Here is a 24,780-nt window from a genome sequence, read left to right as displayed (position 1 = left end):
AATGGATCAATGCAACCATGAGGAAGCTGACACTTGTGTCCTATAATACATCTCCTCCACGCCCTCCAAACATCATCACTCGTAATCCTTCTGACTAATTTCCATCACATCAAGCCACTAACAGATACACACCCACTCAGGGACGTGCACAGGACTTTAGAGGGGCAGGTGCTCAAAAGCTGAAAAGGGCACTATACCTGTGTGTGTTTTAACCGAGCGTGCGTAGCACACAAGCCCGATTTTTAAGGGCCCTTTTCGGGCGGGGGGGCCCCCTTTTTATGCTTTTTGGGGGGTTTTGGTGATCAAATATTGAATATTGAACTATAATAATCAGTGCAGGAGTTCACTTATCCTTGAAAGACTTAAAAGGCCCATACATCTCCATAAATGTTCAGGGGGGAGGGAATAAGTGCTTACCCTACAGACCCCAAGAAGTGCTGTATATTCTGTATTGTTTAATATAAATGCATTTTTTATTCCAATCCCGATTTGTATTTGAGATTCCCAAATCCCATCGGACTTGACTTCTTCGTGTCCCTCAGTGAGTGTAATACCAGCATTCAACTGTATGCGCCACAGCGGTTTCTATCATCATCATCATCACCACCCACGCTATGCATAAAATATATAGGTCCGCGGAGAGGCACGCTGAGGAGGCCGTGCAAACGGAATGGAAATGGAATATGGGGCATCTCTCTCTCTTTACCTAATACTTTGATTCTATCCTGACATTTTCAGTTGGAAGGGCAGTCTATATGCGTAACGATTTATTATTATTATAATTTTTTTTCAAAAAGGGCACTTTTTTTATGAGGCCCCAAAAAGGCAGGTGCTCAAGCACCCCTTGGGCTCTATGTGTGCACGTGCCTGCTGCAGGTGTATCCGTTTTCAGTCTGCGAGGTAGTGGGTCGCATGCCTCCACATTGTTGGTATCCAGAGTGATTCCTTTAGTTTGGAAAAATTCCGCCACCTGTTCCTCAACTAACCTTACTGTCATGCACTTGTCCTAAATATACTAACCTACACTATAGCACTCAACACTGTGATGAACATTGTTACTCAGCTGATAGAGTTGTGCCCTTCCTGATGACTTGTACAGAACTTGTAAGTCGCTTTGGATAAAAGCATTCAGCTAAATGACTAAATGTAAATGTAAATTATGTCTTTACTTGCATTGTGATGGTTACCGGTGTTGCAGAGTTTGACCCCCCCCCCCCCCCCCCCCCCCCCCTGGGAGATATTAGGCTTACTTGGCTATAGACAGTTAGGGTTACTTTGTCTGGGCCTACTACTCTTTACCACCTCATCCATTTGGCTGGTCTGAAGTTAAAATGGTATTTACTAAAGGACATGGAGAAAGATTTGAGGAAGAAATTGTCAAAGTAAAAGGTTGCCTAAAATGGATATCCTGCATGTAAGAGCAACAGTTGTTAATTTTTCAAAATATGAAAGTATTTCAAAACTGTACTAACTTGATGGTACTAACAAATGAAAACAAAGTAGTGGTACTGTGCTCTCCTGCTCTACTGCCCTTTGCTCTGCAACCTAGTTTTAGCCAAGTAGGATAAATGGGGCTACCGTGGACAGGGTGAGCAGCTTCAAGTACCTGGGGGTCCACATCTCAGAGGACCTGACATGGACAACACACATAGACTCAGTCGTAAAGAAGGCGAAGCAGCGCCTCTACCACCTGAGACAGTTAAGGAAGTTCAGAGTATCGGGGAAGATACTCCAGTCCTTCTACTCCGGAGCTGTAGAGAGCATCTTGACTGGAAACATCACTGCCTGGTATTGAAACAGCACGGCACAGGACAAGAAGGCCCTACAGAGAGTGGTGCGCTCAGCTGAGCGTACCACGGGTATTGCACTACCACCCCTGCAGGTCCTATATAACAAGAGGTGCAAATCCAGAGCCTGCAGAATAATGAAAGACCCTCACCACCCCAACAACAGCCTGTTCATGCAGGCTGCGGTCAGGCAAACGCCTGCGCACACCAGCAACTAGGACAGAGAGACTTCGGCTCAGCTTCTTCCCCCAGGCCATCAGAGTCTTGAACACTGAACTCTCCACACACAAGCTCACATGAGCACACACACAACACACACGCTGTATACGCTCACACACTAACAGTCACTTTAGCATGAACACACACACACGCACATGCTGCACATGCTCACACTCAACGGTCACTTTACACAATGGAAAGCTAACTTTAAAAAGGAAAAAAGAAAAAAGAACGGGAGTGGTTCTTGTATAGTAACAGATGGATATAGCAAGCTAGCATAAAGAAACATAGTATAACTGTAGATTGTATAGCATTGTATAGTAGTGTACATAAGACGCAGTGCCTCATCCGTAGCTAACATTGTATTGCACTATCGCAGGACCTTTGTTAGGGTTTGTAACCAACCTCAAACGCAACGGCACAGAGAGAGTTGTTCAGAGTTAGCCAAAGCAAGGGCGTATTTATTTTCAGAGTTACAAGATGGAATGAAGTTGAGCAACCGAACAAACGGGGAATCTGGCATGTGAAGATTGTTGCGGCTCTGCAGATACTCCCAGTAGGTGGTGGTGAGGAATTGGCTTGTGACGTCTGAAGCGGCTCTGCAGATCCTCCCAGCTTTCACTCCCGGTGGAAACGGAGAGAGAGGGAAATCAGAGTTAGCCCAGCGCACAACAGAAGCAGAGAGGTGAATGATCCAGTATATATCCAAGTGACTTGATCTTCGGTGTACCACAACACAAATTAGCAGAGAGGTGAATGATCCAGTATATATCCAAGTGACTTGATCTTCGGTGTACCACAACACAAATTAGCAGAGTCCAGAGAAAAAACAATACGGTAATCCAAGGTGTAAATCCAACACAAAAATAGGTGAGAACAGTACCAACAAAAACGGGATCTCTTCGGTGTTTCACAAACACACAAAAAACTGATGATCCAAAAAGAACTGTTTCCAAAAACTCACCAGAGCGCAACGCGTAAAGCGGGCAGAATACGAGGCGCAGCTCCGAACGGGGAACCAGGTTCTCCACAGGGATTCTCCACGAAAGTCCTGGAGAGCAAAAGACAGCGACATGACCGTACTCACATGGATCCAGTCCGATTCTTGTAGATACAAGGTCTTCGTGGGAGTCAGAATCACAGAGATTCAAGACCGGGTAGGTTCAGCGTGCTGGAGGTACGTGGACACGAAACAGAACCCAGCCGATGTCATCACACGGGGGATGTCCCTAGATGACCTCACACGTCACAATATCTACAGTGACGGTCCTGAGTTCCTCAAGCTCCCGGAGGAAGAGTGGCCTACCCCCACCCCTCGGGAGGCTAGTCAAGAGGAGGCAGAGATCAAGAAATCTATGTTCTGTGGGTTGACGCACACCCCAGTCCCCACTGACCCTAACATAGACGACTGCCTCACCTTTGAGAGTGCGCAGCTAAAGACATTCCTGTGGCACCACCCTGAGGTTCCCCCCACTACCGACATTGACGCATCGAACTACGCAGAGGCAGAACTCCTTCTGCTACAGCGAGCCCAAAGAGACTCGTTCCCCGACGAGCTAGACTGCCTGCAGGGAACAAAGCCAATCCCGTCAGACAGCAGACTGCTCCACTTGGCCCCCGAGCACGACACCCATGGCCTCATCAGGGTGGGTGGTCGTCTGAGACGGGCCCCGGACTTAACGGATGACGTCAAGTTTCCTATAGTCCTCAACAGCCGACACAAGGTCACTGAGCTCATCATAAAGAAATACGACGAGGATGTGCACCACGCTGGGGCAGAGAGAGTCTTCGCTGAGATCCGACGTCGCTATTGGATACTGAACGGAAGAGAAGCAGTACGTTGCTTCCAGCGGACTCGTCTAGACTGTTGCAAGTGGCGAGCACAGCCCAGTATACCCAGGATGGCCGACCTGCCTCACTGTCACACCCGACCCGTGGCGAGGCTGATAGAGTTACCGAGGCTCCCTGACTCCCCTGATGACGATCATGACCCACTGACTTTGTAGATTGCCCTACTCCCCACAACAGACATTGAGCAGTTGACTGGACTATTAATCTGTCTCCTTTAACTAATTAGGTGCGGACTAATTAGGAGGCGGCTGTTGTGAAGGGCCAGATTAAACTGAGAATCTACCTTTATTGTTTGATATACTTTGTATATTATTTATATATATACACGGAATATCCCTTTACCTGCGTTCAAACCAGAGTAATATTCGCTCTCCTATTGGACAGCGCCCCCAGGCGCCAGCGCGCAAGCCCCCAACGGCAGGTTCAAAGACAAGTTCAGGCATGTCAGAACATGCCCGGAGTCAGCGTATTGATACCAGACAAAGACTGCGGTTTGGGACTAGATATTCACTTAAAGGGGAACTCCAACATTTTGGGAAATTAGCTTATTTAACATCTTCCCTGGAGTTAGACAAGAAGATACATACCTTTTTTGTCTCTGTGCGTGCATTTTAGCTTTGGGAATAGACGCTCCGTTAGCATAGCTTAGCTTCATCACTGGAAGTGAGGCAGGACAGTAGCCTTACAGTGCCTTACAGTGTATTGCAAGGTCTGACATTGACCAAACTTGATATGCATGACCTTGGTGGGCTCTAGGTCAACTCCTGAAAAGGGGGTCAATGTCAGACCTTGCAATCAAAAGTTAGGGGGCGCACTGAAATTATGGCAAGGGTTATTAGCCCCCTAACTTTTGATTGCAAAGTCTGACATTGACCCCCTTTTCAGGAGTTGACCTAGAGCCCACCAAGGTCATGCATATCAAGTTTGGTCAATGTCAGACCTTGCAATACACTGTAAGGCACTGTAAGGCTACTGTCCTGCCTCACTTCCAGTGATGAAGCTAAGCTATGCTAACGGAGCGTCTATTCCCAAAGCTAAAATGCACGCACAGAGACAAAAAAGGTATGCATCTTCTTGTCTAACTCCAGGGAAGATGTTAAATAAGCTAATTTCCCAAAATGTTGGAGTTCCCCTTTAAGTATAAATAGAGCGCAAGGTGCGTACAGCAGTAGTTCAGTTCAATTCGAGAACGTTCAGTACCTTACCCACCTTCACCACGAGTCAACGTGCAGTGAAGTGAGCAACCTTGCGTCTAACAGAGCATTGAGAACCACGTGCGAATAGTTTAGTAAAGTAACGTCGAGTTCGACCTAATCTAATGTGAAGTAAATAGTTGTTCATTTATTGTATATCGTGCGGCCACAGTTCGTTCGTGTGTAGCATTACCCAGCGGTTCGTCGTGTCTTTAGCTAGTGTACTTAGCCAGGGTGTGTGGCCTAAATACGTCGCCCACACCCGAGGAGTCCTAGGCGGAGAACCGTTGGACATGTACACAGGAGAATCGGCGTCGGCGATTGCAGAACCATTACTGGTTGGATTATATTGATTTGGAACGTGGTACCCGGAGAAGAGCATCGTTGATTTCCACTGTCGTTTGGGATTCAACCTCGTGAGGATTACAACTCGGGCCGGCCTCGTGGACGGAGGCTGGCTAGCTGTCATCAATGCTATCTAGCATTTGGATTACAATTATTACTTTGCTGCTGATCAAGGGAGTTTACAAGGACCGACTCCTGTACCTGGAGTCTCTTTATTCCTCATTGAATCAGACGGAGTACCCGAACATTCCTCTACCCTCCAGGCCTTACACCCCCGGAGGGAACCCATTGTCTCCAGGCGGTACCAGTGTTGCCCTATCTAGTTGCTACTATACGACAGGTGGTGTCAACTTAGACCCATCGTAGGATTCCTGCTATTCTTAGTGACTCATGCTATTGACTGACTTTACGTATATTCTTCGCCATACAAGCGCGACCCTAATTCTCATTCTGTAACCTAATGTTGCCTAATAATAATAAATTACCCTCAAATACTATTTCTTTGTCAATGCCGTGTTCTTGTGGGTGTTCACCATCTATATTTGATGTACTGTCTGGCCAGTAATTAAAGTACATAACTAGCAGTGGTTTAATCTATCACAATCTTTAATACAGTCAGGGTTTTGTAACCCCTCAGTTACACTATTCTTAAAGTGACCTTTTCTTCTGTAAAGTGTCCATAGTGTGAGCGTGTGTAGCATGAGTGTGTGTGTGCTCATGTTAAAGTGGCTGCTAGTGTGTGAGCATGTACAGTGTGTGTGTGTGTTGTGTGTGTGCTCATGTGTGCTTGTGCATGGAGAGTTCAGTGTTCAAGGCTCTGACGGCCTGGGGGAAGAAGCTGAGCCTAAGTCTCTCTGTCCTCGTTACTGGTGCTCGCAGGCGTTTGCCTGACCGCAGCAGCATGAACAGGCTGGTGTTGGGGTGGTGAGGGTCTTTCATTATCCTGCAGACTCTGGATTTGCACCTCTTGTTGTATAGGACCTGCAGGGTTGGTAGTGCAATACCCGTGGTACGCTCGGCTGAGCGCACCACTCTCTGTAGGGCCTTCTTGTCCTGTGCCGTGCTGTTGCCATACCAGGCAGTGATGTTTCCAATCAAGATGCTCTCTACAGCTCCAGAGTAGAAGGCTGAAAACTGAAAAAAATATATATATATTTTGGGAATTTGTGAATTGATTTTTAATCTTAGAAAATATAATCGATTCTCAATTTTTAAAACCCCATCCCCCAGTTGCTAGCTCGAATCCCAGAACCGCCACAGCAATCTGGGTGGTGGGGGAACACGTGTTGTAGTGCCCTTGAGCAAGGCACTGAACCCTCCCAGCTCCTCTCTAGCTGCTCAGCTTGATCCCCGGGGAGCAGTGGTGGAAAGTAACTAAGTATTTTTACTCAAGTACTGTACTTAAGTACAATTCCGAGCTTCTTGTACTTTACGTGAGTATTTTCATTTCGGGGAACTTTATACTTTTACTCCACTACATTTCAAAGTAAATATTGTACTTTTTTACTCCACTACAGTTACTAGTTACTTTGAAGAAAAATATTTTGCATAACATTTATGAATATACAATATACTTTTACATTTGAAGCCTCTCAACCTCAAGATGACGTAATCAGAGCAGCATACCTGGACCACATACCACTTTAACATAACCTTTAATCAGAGCAGCATCACTGGACCACATACCACTTTAACATAACATTTAATCAGAGCAGCATAACTGGACCACATACCACTTTAACATCACCTTTAATCAGAGCAGCATAACTGGACCACATACCACTTTAACATAACCTTTAATCAGAGCAGCATAACTGGACCACATACCACTTTAACATAACCTTTAATCAGAGCAGCATAACTGGACCACATACCACTTTAACATCACCTTTAATCAGAGCGGCATAACTCGACCACATACCACTTTGACATAACCTTTAATCAGAGTGGCATAACTGGACCACATACCACTTTAACATAACCTTTAATCAGAGCAGCATAACTGGACCACATACCACTTTAACATAACCTTTAATCAGAGCAGCATAACTGGACCACATACCACTTTAACATCACCTTTAATCAGAGCAGCATAACTGGACCACATACCACTTTAACACAACCTTTAATCAGAGCAGCATAACTGGACCACATACCACTTTAACATAACCTTTAATCAGAGCAGCATACCTGGACCACATACCACTTTAACATAACCTTCAGAGGTCAATGAATCAAGGTTTGAATGCTCCCAAGCACTGGAATACACAAACGTCATGTAGAATGTGCACTTTTACTTTATATACTTACAGTAAGTACAATACCAAATACTTTTACTTAATTAAGTAGAATTTGAATGGAGGACTTTTACTTTTACCAGAGTACTCATTTATCTGGGTATTTCTACTTGTACTTAAAGGAACACAACAACTTTTTGGGAAATGTTGCTTATTTGCCATCTACCCTGGAGTTAGACAACGCTGCTGGCGGGACAAAACCTCATAACTCCAAAAACCCAACTTTTCAGCAGATGAAAAAAACTAACACAGATTTGAGGGTGAATAGAGTTAGGAGGTTTAGAGAGATGATCGGTTTAATGCTTTCCCATTGTTTAAACTTTGTAAAACCCACACACACATATGGAGGATGATCTACAGAGTTGATTTATATAAAAAAAAAAAAATTAAAATGGAGTTATGAGGTTTTGTCCCGCCAGCAGCGACAAGCAGATACATACCCTTTTCTTCTCTGTGCATGCATTAGGCTTAGGGAACAGCCGCAGTGATTTCATCACCTCAAAAGCCCTGTTGCTTTTTGGAAAACAGGGCTTTTGAGGTGATGAAATCTGCCCAGGCATAAGTGGTTCGGCAAAGTAAATGTCTGAGAATATATCTGTTTAGGAAACTAAAATGTCTAATTCTTTTTTTGTATTTATCCACGTGGTAAATGCACAGGTCACAACATGTTTACAGGAAAGTTTAGGAGTTGTATTTGGAGTGTATTTCGTGACTGTTGGGAACTAGGCTACACTGGCACACCTACTTCCAGTGAATGACGCTGAGCTAGGCTAACGGTGCGGCTGTTCCCTAAGCCTAATGCCGTGCACAGAGAAGAAAAGGGTATGTATCTGCTTGTCTAACTCCAGGGTAGATGGCAAATAAGCTCCCAAAAAGTTGGCGTGTTCCTTTAAGTAAAGGAACTGTGTACTTCTTCCACCACTGCTGGGGAGATGAAGCTTAAAAAGTACATCCCAACTAAAGCCATGCTTTAAAAATTGGGTCTAAAGGTTCATCTCAGGGACCAGGAGCGCGGAGAGACCTGTTTAATCGTCTGTAGTGTGGCAGTGAAAGGGTTAATGTGGTCTAAAGGTTCATCTGAGGGACCAGGAGCGCGGAGGAGGAGCCTAATGGAACAGGCCTCCAATGAAATGTTTAGGTCTGGAGATGAACAGGGCCCCGTTCCATGTACCGGGATAACCGAGTTAGCCGGATAACTTTAGCTGGATAACTGGGTTAGCCTGACTTTCCGATTTCATGTACCTGGATTTTCCAAATCACCATGACAACATATCCAAAAGTTTGAGCCTGGTCGAAAGCAGAGTTCAAGTTCAAGTTAGCCTGAACTATCGCCACGCCCCCGCAAAGAAGTGACAGCCCGTTTCCTGAAACTATTCCCACAGTCTACGATCTGCATTATACCATTCTGAATTACGTTTTTGTGCTCCATTCTTCCAGAGGGGGCTTTTGAAATGTAAAATAGACCCAAAATGCTGATATTAAATTCACTTTGTCCTAAATAATGCACGTTATATATACCGTGGCGACGGTGGCGCTCGCTCGTGCGATGTACACATGATGTGGTTATTTTAATTGTAAGTGGCGCTCGCTCGTGCGATGTACACATGATGTGGTTATTTTAATTGTAACTGGGATTAAGATGTCTGATGAGATGCGCTGTTTGACGGATTTGAGAAATTGAATGAGCCGTTGACGTCACATTAATGAATGAGGATAAAGAGATAAACTTCATTCAAAACAACGGATATTCTAAACACGGGTCTCTCGTTCATTAATGTATAAACAATGAATTTATCCCATCTGGCCCAGTGGCCCAGCGGTAGTGCTCATGCCTGCCAATTCAGCGACCGGGGTTCAAATCCCCGTGTTTCCAATATGATTTTTTTGAATATAATATTAATGATTATACGCCAAAGTAGCCTGGTTTTAAGTTAAAATATTATAAATCTACATGCATTGAGGATGTCATTCTTTATATAGCTCTCAACGTGCACCAAATTGAATTATTCCTATATTGCAAAAAGAAGGAAAAGACTAGGGCCTTGAACCCCGGTCGTCCGTGTGAAAGTCAAAAGAAGAACCCGTTACACCACAGAGAAGATAAGTAAAAGATTGACTATACATCAATCAATGGGTAAGAGAGCCGTATCGTAATTCTGTATAACAGTTAACTAATAATTTTCGCTAGCAAGATCTCATTTGATTATTCAATCCAGCAGGCAAGTTTAAAGAAATATAATCTGATTGATTGAGGTAATGAGGGACTTAGAATTAGCCTATAGATAACGCATTTAACTTGTCGGCGAGGCGATTGAGCCTATTGCAATCTGTCAATAAAGTCTTAAATCAATTAATCAATCAATGCCGTTGAGAATCAGGGTCTCTGCCATCGATACGTGCTGGCTTTCCACCTAAAACGGGAGCGCGCATCTAGCCTGACTTGAGCCTGACTCTCAAGTCTGGCTTGAGTTAACGAGACTGAATCCTCCTTTGTGAAACAGGAAAATCCCGGCTTTGAACATCGGGTTAACTGAAGCTGGATAATGGACATGTTGATCGACTTAGTTGAACCACGTACATGAAACAGGGCCCAGGAAACCTGATCTGCTGCAATAATGTAACAACACCTCCCTCTGCAGGCTGGGCAGTGAATGACACCTTTATGGGCAGTTCATTACACAATGGATTCTTTATGAAGAAATTATTATATTCTATTATTTATTAGTGCTGTCAGGCGATTAAAAAAAATCTAATTAATTACAGGATTTGTAATTAATTAATCTAATTAATTGCATTTTAATCGCATAACCATTTTAGGCCTGATATTCTATATTCTATAATCATATTTCAAATTGCATGTGTCCGGATGGCAGAATTCAGTACTGTATCTATCTACAAAACCTTGCTTAGATTTTTCAGGTCTGGTCAATTTTAGCATGGTGTTATCACAGTCAAAGATAATTTTTTTTTTATTGATATTCTCATTTGGTTCATTACAATTTACTCAAGCCTAGTAACAGACACAGTATTTCTGACACTGGGAATACATTCGCTGAGTGTTAGGATAGGGGTTTGGCGGAGCCCAATTGCAGAACACAGGAGGAGAGAGAATGGAGCAGTATAGGTGGGTTTAATTATGGTTCCCCAAGCAGAATGAATGAATGAATGAAAACTTTATTTAACAGATTGCAGAATGGGTACAATACAGTACGGCTCAATACACACAATTGTTAAGGGGATGCAGACCTGAGAAAGACGTTTGTCTTGTTTCCATCAGGGTCCCCCATTTTCAATTCATATAGACATTTATGACATACACAACATACATGACATTTATGGCATAGGGACATATAGGTATTTAGTACTGATACATTTGTGACATAAACGGTATTCAAATATACAGTACTGTTACCCCTAGATCCTGACAGAGTATATACATATGATGGGGAGGGGACTGTACATTAGGAGGGAGTGGGTGGGTGGGAGAGATATACATACGGCGGAGAGGGAATATATACATGCGGTGGGGAGGAGACTGTCTATTAGGAGGTGGTGGTGGCCAGTTTCGAATTGCAGCCTCCCGTAGGTGCTCTTTAAGAGCGGTTTTGAATGTGGGTAGGGATTCACATTCCTTTACAGCTTTAGGTAGGGCGTTCCACATTGATGTGGCATAATTGCGAAACGTATTTAGTCCCTTGTTTGAGCCGAATCTGGGTTTAACATGATTTGTTGAGCTTCCTCTGGTGTAGTTATTGTGGTATTCACTGACCTTTGGGAAGTATTTTGACATGTACATGGGTACCTTAGTCGTATAGTGTATCTTGTAGACCAGGCCCATTGCAAGTTGCTGTACTCTGTCGTCTACTCTAAGCCATCCTAGGTTGTCAAAGTGGGCAGGGGTGAGGTGGGTTCTGGGGGTAAGGTCAAGTAGTAGTCTGACCAGTTTGTTTTGTGATGTTTGTAATTTTGTTTTAAGCGCCTTTGAGGTGCTTTGGTACCATGAGGTGCACGCATAGTCATAGACAGTTTCACAACAGGAATGTGCGACAGACAGGTACAAGAATGTTCTTGGGGTGAGGAATGGTGCGTTCCATGTGCCGCATGGGGCGTCCAGGTGAGCGGAGTACCGGGGCGGTGGTCCTGGGGCACAGAGAGAACAGGATTAGCGACAAGGCAATTCAACACGGTTTAGAGTAGCAAGGCTAGAGCTAGTCGTCGTACCAGCTCGTGACCAATATTATATTATTATATTAGAAATGATGTTATCGCTGCGATGGACAAATACACACATACACAATTTGAAAATAAGTAACGCTTGTAATTTCATACTTATTAACTAGTAGTACTGGTGGTAGTAATTATAGTGCTACCAGTAGTAATATCACTATTATTATTATTATTATTATTATTATTATTATTATTATTATTATTATTATTATTATTATTATTATTATTATTATTATTATTATTATTATTATTATTATTATTATTATTATTATTATTATTATTATTATTATTATTATTATTATTATTATTATTATTATTATTATTATTATTATTATTATTATTATTATTATTATTATTATTATTATTATTATTATTATTATTATTATTATTATTATTATTATTATTATTATTATTATTATTATTATTATTATTATTATTATTATTATTATTATTATTATTATTATTATTATTATTATTATTATTAACAGTAACAGTAACAGTAGTAGTAACAGCAATAGCCATAGAAGTATCAGTATTCATATTAGTAGTAATAGTAGTAGCAGTATCAGCAGTAGTATTATTAGTATTTGTATCAGTTAGGGGTGGGGGAAAAAATCGATACGTAGTAGTATCGTGATACTTTGCGTGGCGATACTGTATCGATACAGGGACGCCAAGTATCGATATTTAATTATTCATAAAAATGAAAATAAAAAACATTTTGTATAAGGAAGTTGCATTGTTCATTTCAATACCTGTAATAGTACAGTAGTCCACACACACACATGGAATATGACTGTAATACAAACAGTTCAGTTTGTCAGGTACATGCAACACAGATTACAGTGTTTACATCTGTCTGCTTGAGAAAATACCATGTTCTGCAATAAAAATGATTGAAGTGAGATGAACAGACTGAACTTTATTTTATTAGATAAAACATGTTGACAAAGTTTTACTTTGCAGTTGAAAAAAGGTAATAAATATTTTTTTTGCAAAAAAACTAAATAAAATAAAAAAACATTGCAATATTTTCAGCGTATCGCGATATATTTAGTATCGCGATAGTATCGTATCGTGATGCAAGTATCGCGATAGTAACGTATCGTGAGGTCTCTGACGATTCCCACCCCTAGTATCAGTAGTATTATTAGAATTAGTAGTAGTATTATTATTAGTAGTATTAGTATTCATAGTAGTATTAGACATTAAACATACATTTATGTTTATGTGAGGTTTATGGAGATATGACATAGACTAACCCTCACCCTAACACTTACCTTAACCTAACACTTACCTTAACACGTACCTCAACCCAGGGGTGCGTTGCTCATGGGACAGGGTTGCACACCGTGCAACCGGCTATGTGAGCAGAAGCACGCGCACGCACATGCACAGATGTGCGCACGCGTGCACACAGGAATGCGCTGCACTCGACTGATGCGTCAACTCGCCAAGTACCCACCTGGCCTACTTTGCATAACAATAGCGCAGGACGTCAGGTGTGTTCAAATACGTCCTCAGATACATTCACACAAAACTTGTGAATGAAATGTGTTACATTCCATTCCTAGAGGCAATTTAGCATTGTCTTTAGTCTGTGCGTATGCGAGGGAACATTTATGCGCGTGCGCCGGAGCCCCTGGAACCTGTTAAGCTGTAGCCCTATTTTCAGTCTAAGTAAATGGAAGATTGCTCCACTTCTACAAGGTCAATTTGCATGTTATTGGTATCTAGGAACATCTAGGGACCTGGGGGTATGTATTCCCAGTGTCAGAAAATGTTTGTCTGTTACTAGGCTTGAGTAAATTGTAATGAAAAAAAGGACAATATAAATGATGATATTTGTTTGCATCTGTGCCGGTGAATAACACCATGTTACAATTGTGAGCAAACCTAGCTCGCTCCCTGAGCTCATTCACCACCTTATGGAGATCAAGTGTACAACAAATCTAAGCAAATGAATAAAGGGAAGATGATTAAACAGAAGGATTTGTAGATACAGTAATAAATGATAATCGATTTTAATTATAAATTCATATTTGACCTTGAACTTGACCTTGACCTTATTATGGCCAAATAATACATCTATGGATAGGGAAAAGGCTCCTCTTTCCAATGGCAGGGTTACATCTGGATTTAGTCATTTCCTCACGGTTTTACGATAAAAGAGATATAATTAGTATTTTTTCGATAAATTCTTATTTTCTGTAAATCTTACAAAACATTGGTAAAAATTTAAATATACACTTTGACTGCTGTTTTGATAGGGTTATGGTCTTTACTCTTGGCAAATTTTTTTTTTTTTTTAAAAACATTACCTCTTAACATCCAAGGGCCCACATGTGGGCCCTCATGAGGACGATTCGCGATGCCACTTTTCCGACCTCTAGTGGCTCGGGTGTGCATTTCTTTTAATACAATATATAGATGGACTTATAGCCCTATTTGTTGCCTGTCAATTGCCCTTTCAGGTGACATAATCCGTTCAGCAGTTTTCGAGTTACATGCCGATATGTGACGCGTGCGCCAAAGTACACATTACCACCCCCGACCTCCGGGGGCTCTAGCTCCGTCAATCATTTGGCGATCTCGAAAATGTTTGGACAGGGTTGTAGCCAATGAGTGTGGCTTTCCAATGACACCCCATGATATGATAATTGGGGATCTAATATGGTCTCTATTGATCGATTTATGATAAAGAAAAGGTTTACAGGCTTAACAGGTTCCCTAAAGACTCATCTCTTCTCCCTGGAGGTCTTTAAGTCCCTAAAGACTCATCTCTTCTCCCTGGAGGCCTTTAAGTCCCGGCTAAAGACTCATCTCTTCTCCGTGGAGGCCTTTAAGTCCCGGCTAAAGACTAATTTCTTCTCCCTGGAGGTCTTTAAGTCCCGGCTAAAGACTCATCTTTTCTCCCTGGAGGTCTTTAAGTCCCGGCTAAAGACTCATCTCTTCTCCCTGGAGGCCTTTAAGTCCCGGCTGAAGACCCATCTCTTCTCCCTGGAGGTCTTTAAGTCCCGGCTAAAGACTCATCTCTTCTCCCTGGAGGCCTTTAAGTCCCGGCTAAAGACCCATCTCTTCTCCCTGGAGGTCTTTAAGTCCCGGCTAAAGACTCATCTCTTCTCCCTGGAGGCCTTTAAGTCCCGGCTAAAGACTCATCTCTTCTCCCTGGAGGCCTTTAAGTCCCGGCTAAAGACCCATCTCTTCTCCCGGGCCTTTGACCAGAGCTGAGCCTGCCTCCTAGGTCTCTACGTTTAGTCCCTTTATGCCTTATTTTGTAATCTGCTGCACTTTTTCTTTCTTTTATCTTTATTTTTTTCTTTTTTTTATCTGAACCCTTGCACTTATTTGTATTACAGTATATTTTATGCTCTATGCTTTCATCTGTGAAGCACTTTGGTAACAGTCACAACTGTTGTTGCTATAGAAATAAAGTTGATTATGATTATGATAAAGGGATTAAAAACACCAGGAGGGACGATAGAGAGACACATCTTTATTCACTTTGTTCTGTACAGAAAAAACACCATCAGTCATGCAAAGCAGTATTGCGTTACAAATAAAAACACAATACGAACCCAACAATATATACTGTACCATAAATATGGAGCCTCAAAAATATAACTAAATCAATCGATCAGTATTTTACAAAAAAATAGAACTCCTGAGATGACACGTATACATACGTACACACGAATACAATACAATTATGTTAGACGTCACTGCTAACATGGTATCTACGGTAGTAAAGCTGATGGGTTGATAATATACAGGGACAAGTTTACATTTGGACATTTTAGCCTGTTTTTCCTCAACCAAGCACTCGCCACATTCTGGATTCAGCCACAACATCATTGGCATTCCCCACTGACGACCAATGGGCACTATGAGCCGCGGGCTAATAAGCTAGCTTGTTGCGGTTAGCACTACCATTGGTATGAATGGGGGATGCTAAATATGCTAACATCGCAGTATTATGCTATAGATGCCTGTTAGAGAAAAACAAACAAGTTCAAAATGTACTATTTTCCCTTCAAGGGCTTAGAGACACCGATAATTATTTGACACATAAAGACCTAAAAACGCAACAATTGAGTTGAAAACTGAACAGAAATGATATTATTAGGATTACATTCCAGTTCGCCTTCGTCTTAAGTCTCGTGATCAATCCCAAATTGTATAATACTGCTGCGTCTCTGTGAGTGTTCGTCACAAAAGCCAACAACATACGCTATGTGCATCTGATATATCCAGCTGATCGTGACAAAGGCGACCTGGAACGCAGCCGCAGAATAGGGCGTGTCAGAAAGGGAGGCGGAACGGGATTAGGATGTAGGGAGTACTGCATGATATATATATATATCTCTATATATCTCTATATATCTCTATATATATATATATATATATATATATCTCTATATATCTCTATATATATATATATATATATATATATATATATATATATATATATATATATATATATATATATATATATATATATATGAATATGAGTGACAGTGCTCAACGGTCACGTTGAGGTGTTATTGCACTACTGTCTCAATGTCCTTTTGGATGAGAAGAATAATCAACAAACCACACACTACAGCGGATAGGTCTACGATAGGGGTCGGTCTACGACAGGGGTAGGTCTACGACGGGGGTGAAACGAGAACCACTGTTGCAGACGTGGGTCAGGGTACTTCCTGGAATTGATTCGGCTACTTTTTTTTTTTTTTTCGTTCATTTACTTGATTCATTTAGTTTTTTTTTTCCATTCATTCACTTGATTCATTTCGTCTGGCCTGAGGGGGGGGGCTGGGCTCAACGCGCTGGGAACGCTGGGAAGACGGGTACTGATGCGCAGGTTGAGCGCCGTGTTCAAACCGGTACGACGGGCCCACTATAAAAATAATCCTGCCATTTTCTTTCACCTGTATCGATGAAGAATTATCAAAATATGAATATAAGTGAAGTATGAGCAACATATCATTTCCTTTTTCTTTTGTTGTTGTTGTTGTTGTTGTTGTTGTTGTTGTTGTTGTTGTTGTTGTTGTTGTTGTTGTTGTTTTTGTTTGGGCCATTACCTTTAAACGATTCTCGTAGGCACAATGGAAGTAAATATTGGCCACAAAAGTGCAACACTTCCCGTTTTTGTACTGTGAAATATTCACAATGTGAATGAACAAGTACGGGGATGGCAGAGGAAGTCATTGGACTTATTTCCACGGTGGGAAATAAACAAATAGCACCAGAACAAAAGAGAAAAATCAGACAGCAAATATTCTTCACTTCACATACAGAAAACAGCCCGGCACAGCGAGACTACAGTAGGTCCATTCTATACATACTGTACTGTATGTCCAGATTCAGACCCTCTGCTCTACAGGACGATGGCTTAATATGGGCTTGAGGTGGCAAATTCAAGACCAATCGTATATAGTCTTCTTACTTTGGCTAGATCGTAACATGCGCTCACTCCAGAAGGGCCGAGTCGTCAGCGTACGGTGAGAGTTTGCAGTAGCTGAACAGATTTCCACTAACGCTTGACCCAGGTCTGCACAGCTAGCAAGTCTAGCTGCGAATTAAAAACAACACCTTCACAATAAGGCTACGACATCTAGAGAGATAGAGAGAGAGAGAGAGAGAGAGAGAGAGAGAGAGAGAGAGAGAGAGAGAGAGAGAGAGAGAGAGAGAGAGAGAGAGAGAGAGTGAGAGAGAGAGATAGGCAACGGAGGGTCAAACTCAACACTGATACAACTCTGCCCCACAGAGTCTCACACGGACCTGTAGAGGAGCCATGCATAGGGCCTTAACACAGATGTACGTATGTAGTATATTATCCACCCCATCCATCCCCCACACATCGCTAGGCTAAGGGACTTAACACAGATAGGGGCTGTACCGAATGTCATTTTGTTTTTACATTCAAAGCTTCTATCGAAGTTTTCGAATGAGGCTTCGAATGTCTGTCGTCATATTTTATGATGTAATACAAAAGAAGAATAATTATAATAATAAAAGAAAAATCAATTAAAAGAAATATAAAAAATGATCCTCAAACAAAATCATCTATTTGAATAAAGTGATTCATCTGATTAAATTACATCAACTTTCTTTAATGAATACAACTCGTCAGTTTCGTCAACATAAATAATCCAATAAGGGCACGGTTGGTACGAAAGTGATGGTGACGTCTTGATGGAGCGCCGAGCGCCAAGCGGATGCAGATTGGCTACATCATCATTTATGATAAAAAAATTTTATTTTCATTTTTATGACGAGTCATATACTATAATAGTATAATAGTATAATATTAGTGTAGCCTAATCTTTATCTGCAACTGTGAAGAAAAACCCCATTGGTTTAAACAGAATGAATAGACAAACAAATACATTAAAAAAAATATAAAAAAAAAAGATTCGGTACAGCCCTACTTAACACAGATGTACGTATGTAGTATATCCACACCATCCACCCCTCGCACGCCTCCACGCTAAGGGACAAAGGGGGATAAGTATGGCCTTGTACCCCGTGCAGTAGCCATTACATACAAGTGCATGTTGCTGAGGACCAGAGACACATAGACTGGACTTACACAGAAAAACAATCAACTTTACTTGTTACATTATTTTTTTAACCCTTCATGACCACCAGAGGAGAAGCCTCCCATACACCTAGAACAATGCTTTTTTTTTTTTTTTTTTAATTTATACTCATAATGAATATGAAAGCTGCCTTAATGGAAGTGTACAGAAGTGTCTCGAGGTCTATAATAAGTAGGTCTTCAGTAAATCTCATGCCTCCAGGATCCTATAGCCAGTATAGCCAGATAGTCTATACTGAATTAGCCTCCATGGTCAAAAACCCGTTCACCGTGGAAGAACTGTGGGTAAAAACAACAAGATCTAGAACACATAGAACTGACACAACGAAGTCTTTTCTTTTTTTTTCTGTGTAAATCAAGCCAATTAGAATGAAAGAGTTATGTCACTGATCTCTGGACCATTTATTCTCCTTTTTTCTGGCAGTAAACATTGTGTTCTTTTATAATATATTTATATTACACATGTTAATTACACATGTTAATCAACTATATCCTTTTATATTTTCTTTTTGACGATAAAGTCATATAATATATTTTGTATATCTCTGTATAAGTATTCCTTCCCGAAGATCCTTCCTGGGAAAAATAAAGATATATTCTATTCTATTCTATTCTATTCTATTCTATTCTATTCTATTCTATTCTATTCTATTCTATTCTATTCTATTCTATTCTATTCCAATGACGTAACTCCTTCAGTCTGTCTGGCATTATAAATCACTCACTGTACATCGATCGACAGGCCTCACTGATACTCACACACACGTGGGAGGAGAGGGGGGCGGGACAGAGGGAATACAGTACGGTTAACACACACACAAGTTTAACCTCAGACTGGTTCACACGTAATGTCAATCAAGTCATCGCCGGCCAATCGTAGGACAGGACCAGGTAAACACACTCTGAGGAGAGACGCGCTGAAATAAGTCAGTCTTCTGTGAACGCGCGCGTGAAAGCGTGTGGGAAAAAACAAAACGCATGTTAAACAGGCTTTAAAAGGACACAAGGTGTGTTGTATTAACACGTCTTACTCTTTAACATGTAATTCCCGTTTCTTTTTCCCCCAACACGCCTCTGACCGCATGCCGCGTCACACTTGAAACCGATGCGCACACGCGCACCGCTTCTCTGCGGTATTTCAACACGCCCCCCCGTCAGAGTGTGCGGGGAGAGGCGGGAAAACAGAGCTCTCGGCTGATTGGTCTAGTCGGAGAAGAGGCTGGCGAATGACTTGCGGAGGTTGCGGATGGTCTCCGCCTCCTGCCCCCTCCCCCGCCGCCGGGCTCGGGCTGGGGCTCGAGTTGCCGCGGAAGAACGACGAGTCACTGAAGGCGTTGAAGGCGTTGGTCAGGGACTGGACTTACTGGGGAGGAGAGGGGAGGGAGGGGAGAGAGGGGAGAGAGAGGATAGAGAGGGAGGATGGAGAGGGAGGGAGGGAGAGGAGGGGGAGAGAGGGAGGAGAGGAGGAGAGGGAGGGAGAGGGAAGGAGAAGAGGAGAGGGAGAGAGGGAAGAGAGGGAGGAGAGGAGGAGAGGGAGGAGAGAGGGAGGAGAGGAGGAGAGGGAGAGAGGGAAGAGAGGGAAGAGAGGGAGGAGAGGAGGAGAGGGATGAGAAGGAGGAGAGGAGGAAAGGGAGAGAGGGACGAGAGAAGGAGAGGGATGAGAAGGAGGGTAAGAGTGAGAGGAAGGGAGAGGGAGAGAGGAGGAGAGGGAGGAGATGAGTGGGCAGTTGGGAGAGAGATGAAGAAATAGGGTAGGAATGGATGGATGATGTGAGGAAAGGAGAGCAGAGAGAGGGAGGGAGGAATGAAAGGTGAATGCAAGGAAGAAAGGAATGAGAGGATGAAGGAAGAGAGGGAGGAAAAAGGACAAATTAAGGCAAAGAAGAAAGGAAGAAGAGGAAGGAATACAGGGAGGAAGGAAGAAGAAGAGGAAGGAAGGCAAGGAGGAAGGAAGGAAGGATAAGAGGGAGCAAGGCAAGGAGGAAGGAAGGATAAGAGAAAGGAAGGACAAAGAACAGAATGAGACGAGGAAGGAAGGAAGGCAGGGAGGAAGCAAGGATAAGAGGAAGGAAGAAAGGAAAGAGAAGAGGAAGGCCGGGAGGAAGGAAGAAAGAAAAGAATAAAGGAAGGAAGGATAAGAGGAAGGAAGAAAGAAAGGAATAAAGGAAGGAAGGATAAGAGGAAGGAAGGAAGGAAAGAGAAGAGGAAGGCCGGGAGGAAGGAAGAAAGAAAAGAATAAAGGAAGGAAGGATAAGAGGAAGGAAGAAAGAAAGGAATAAAGGAAGGAAGGATAAGAGGAAGGAAGGAAGGAATGAAGGAAGGAAGGAAGGAAGGAAGGAAGGAAGGAAGGAAGGAAGGAAGGAAGGAAGGAAGGAAGGAAGGAAGGAAGGAAGGAAGGAAGGAAGGAAGGAAGGAAGGAAGAAAGAAAGAAAGAAAGAAAGAAAGAAAGAAAGAAAGGAAGGAAGGAAGGAAGGAAGGAAGGAAGGAAGGAAGGAAGGAAGAAAGGAATGAAGGAAGGAAGGAAGGAAGGAAGGAAGGAAGGAAGGAAGGAAGGAAGGAAGGAAGGAAGGAAGGAAGGAAGGATGGGAGGATGGGAGGATGGAAGGAAGCGAGGAAGGAACAAAGGAAGGAAGGAAGGAAGGAAGGAAGGAAGATAGGAAGGAAGGAAGGAAGGAAGGAAGAAAGGACGAAGGGAAGGAAGGAGGGAGGGGGTGGATGGGAGGATGGAAGGAAGGGATGAAGGAACAAAGGAAGAAAGGAAGAATGGAAGGAAGGAAGGAAGGAAGGAAGGAAGGAAGGAAGGAAGGAAGGAAGGAAGGAAGGAAGGAAGGAAGGAAGGAAGGAAGGAAGGAAGGAAGGAAGGAAGGAAGGAAGGAAGGAAGGAAGGAAGGAAGGGTGGATGGGAGGATGGAAGGAAGGGAGGAAGGAACAAAGGAGAAAGGGAAGGAAAGACAGGGAACATTCTCATAAGGCAAAACGTTTTTTCCCCACGCTACATTAATTTAACTATGACGTCACACTCAGAAAGGAACCCGGACCATCAACAAATCAATCTTAACTATATTCACAGGACATTCACTTGACTCCTATAAGACTGAACAGAATGGGTCTTATACAAGACTCCAAATGCTCCCAATGTACAAATGGGGACGAAGGGACATTTATGCACATGTATTGGGACTGCCCACCAGTTAAGATATTCTGGAAAGATGTGACCCAACAATTATCAAAACTCGTATCTTGGAATATACCTGTACACCCCTCTGTATTACTATTGAATGATGTTTTTGAGTTTGCAGTGAATCCACAGCTAAAGAGATTGGTTTTATCGGGTATCACAGTAGCAAAAAAGCTGATCGCATCACGCTGGTTTCAACCGGAAGAAATTTGCCGGAAAGTTTGGTTTCTTACATATCTCGATGTAATTTATCAAGAAATATCTACAGCAAGAATTCTGGGTCTCAATGAATCCAAAATGTCAATGTGGTTAGAAGTGGTGGAGAGAATAAAAGCTAGCTTATAATGGTAGTGTCTGGTTAGGTGCGAGGGATAATGGAGGTCCTATCCAAAGAGGGGTCCGGGAGGGGGGGGTTCGAGCTGGAGCATATGTGTGTAGGTTTTTAGATAACAGGTATTAGGGGTATATCCTGTATAAGACATTGGTATAAATGGTCATTTCGTTGGATATACACTGTGTATTAATGCTTGTGTATCTTATCGTGTGTTGTCATGTTTGTGTATGTGTGTTTAAAAAATAATAATAAAAAAAAAAAAAAATAGCAGTAAATTCATTTTTTACATTCAAAACCACAAGGCTCCAATTAATTTACAGCGATTTAGTTTGTTTGATTGTTTTTGAAGTTGTTCTAGCTAAACACGTTAGCATCGCAACACTAGCATTAGCTAGTTTAGAATGGAGATGGGGGCACAATAAATCACAATATTTTCATTACTTTCTATTCAACGGAATTGAGTGATATGCTAATTGGCTACAGTAGGCTACTGTATGTTAGCGGAGCTTTCCAAACAAGTGGGGCTCATTTGATTCATCAATCTATACTTTTAAAAAGCTAAGAAATATGGCGCTGCCTTCTGGCCTGTAGTTCTGCTTACAGATGAGCCACAGTTGGGGGCGGCTACGTGGCGTAGTGGGCAAGGCGCTCGCCACGAATGCGGGTTCGAGCCCAGCACTCCACATTGCTTTCAGTTTAGCTGGTCGTCCGCACTAATACACATTGGCCGTATTAGGGGGTGGGAAACTGATGGGTGGGGATCGGGCGTTGTGGACAGCGACTCCTACAGGTCGGTTGGTGCGCCTGCGCAGTAGAATCAGGAAGTGTCGGGGGCAGCGTGAGCCTCCCACGCGTTACTCCTCGCCACTGAGAGATCGAGCTGCGCAGGTGAAAAGATGCGACTGCTGTTACCTCAAGTACCGGAGGGGACTTGTGCTATGTATGACTTAGTCCACATTGCAGCCGGCTTGTGGGAGGCAAGAAACAGCGTCCGTGACAGGGGAGGGTTGAATTGGATGATACGAAATTGGGATGGGAGGAAAATATAGAAAAATGGGAGAAAAAGTGGATAAAAAAAAGGATTATTATAGGAATTTGAGGGGGAAGGAGCAGAAGTGGGTGATTCAGGTGGTTGGACATCATTTCCCACATATTTTGGGATTTTAAAGTTCTGATTTTGAAGTTGTCCCGACCTGGTATATTATATAGTATTCTGAATATTCTGTTCATTCATGTATATACACAGATATGTATGAGTGTAAAATGGTTCAATCTTGCATAAGACCAGCAGGATATGAGCATAATTATCTCAAAAACTGTGTAAATGCACTCACTAATGAAGCCCATCCGAGCGCACTGACAACAGCCCTTACTTCAGCAGAGGGTGGGTCTTCTGCTGAGCGGCCGGCTGCTCGTCCACCAGGGGCTGGGCCTCCGCCTGGGCCTCAGCCTGGGCCTCGGGTGCAGTCGGGGTGGGCTCAGGAGAGGGCGCCTGGGGCTGGGCTTTAGCCGGAGACTGCACCCTGGGCGGAGACTCCGGAGCTTTGGTCGGGGATTGAACCTGCACCGGTGCCGGGACCGGGACCGGAGCTGGAGCCGGGGACGGGACCAGGACCGGGGTAGGGTCCGGGACGGTGGCCGACTCGGAGGCCGGGGGGGTGGTGGCTTGGGCTTCGGGCTGGGCGGCTCTGGGCTTGGGCGGCGGTGTGGTCTGGGGCTTGGGCTGGATCAGAGGCTTGGAATTCCTGCGTACGGGAGGAATGGGCTTGGCGGGCGGTGTGGGTTTGGGGGGAAGCTCTTTGGGCTTGCCCGGAGCCGGGGAGGGAGACGGGGACACCTGAGGTGGCTGGGGTTTGGGCTGCTCCGTGGTGGGGGCCGGGGCTGCGGGAGGAGAAGCTGGGGCGAATACCGGTTTGGTTGGGGGTGAGGATGGGGCTGCGGCAGCTCGGTTGCTTGGGGGGGAAGCTGGAGGGGAGGCTGGAGCTACAGCTTCTGGCATGGCTGGAGGAGGGGAGGCTGGGGCTACAGCTGCTGGCCTGGCTGGAGGGGAAGCTAGGGCTACAGCTGCTGGCCTGGCTGGAGGGGAAGCTGGAGCTACAGCTGCTGGCCTGGCTGGAGGGGAAGCTGGAGCTACAGCTGCTGGCCTGGCTGGAGGGGAGGCTGGGGCTACAGCTGCTGGCCTGGCTGGAGGGGAAGCTGGAGCTACAGCGGCTGGCCTGGCTGGAGGGGAAGCTGGGGCTACAGCTGCTGGCCTGGCTGGAGGGGAAGCTGGAGCTACAGCTGCTGGCCTGGCTGGAGGGGAGGCTGGGGCTGTAGCAGCTGGTTTGGCTGGAGGGGAGGCTGGGGCTGTAGCAGCTGGTTTGGCCGGGGGTGAGGACGGGACAGCTATGGCCGGGGGTGCGGCAGAGGTCAGAGGAGTGGCTTTGACCGGAGGTTGTGGAGCCGGGGTAGATTTGGTCACAGACGCCGCCCTCATCATCATCGGAGGGGGAGGCCTCTGCACCGGAGGCCTCGTGGTGACCGAGGCGGCCTTCTGCACTGGGCCTGGCTTCTGACCCGTGGGTGCTTTCTGAGCTTGAGCAGGACTGGCTTTCTGGACGGGCCTCGGAGCTGGTTCAGACGCTTTCTTCGTTGGCTCTGGATCCACACTGTGTGATTTCACCGGCGCCCCTGGAGGTTGGAAACAAGAATCAGCGGCTTTTAGATCAGGCCTATATTCTATGATTCAATAACAACCAACACTTA

The 24,780-nt window shown here is 43.8% G+C and overlaps 1 protein-coding gene across 1 annotated transcript in view; it reads right to left on the bottom strand.

Moving 5' to 3' along the window:
- Positions 1–19,726: 19,726 nt before the first annotated feature.
- Positions 19,727–24,780, bottom strand: part of syn2b (synapsin IIb) — a gene marked incomplete at both ends in the record, with an annotated part of 29,406 nt that continues 24,352 nt past the window's right edge. The window contains 5 exon segments of the mRNA XM_084315970.1: positions 19,727–19,787; positions 19,789–19,882; positions 19,885–19,886; positions 23,409–23,931; positions 24,262–24,705. Of these exon segments, the coding sequence (XP_084172096.1) occupies positions 19,727–19,787; positions 19,789–19,882; positions 19,885–19,886; positions 23,409–23,931; positions 24,262–24,705 (1,124 nt within the window).

The sequence above is a fragment of the Notolepis coatsorum genome (assembly GCF_963971535.1).
Source record: "Notolepis coatsorum genome assembly, chromosome: 6".
Lineage (NCBI taxonomy): Eukaryota > Metazoa > Chordata > Actinopteri > Aulopiformes > Paralepididae > Notolepis > Notolepis coatsorum.
The sequence above is the reverse complement of the archived record's forward strand: the minus strand, read 5'-3'. Positions and strand labels throughout refer to the sequence as shown.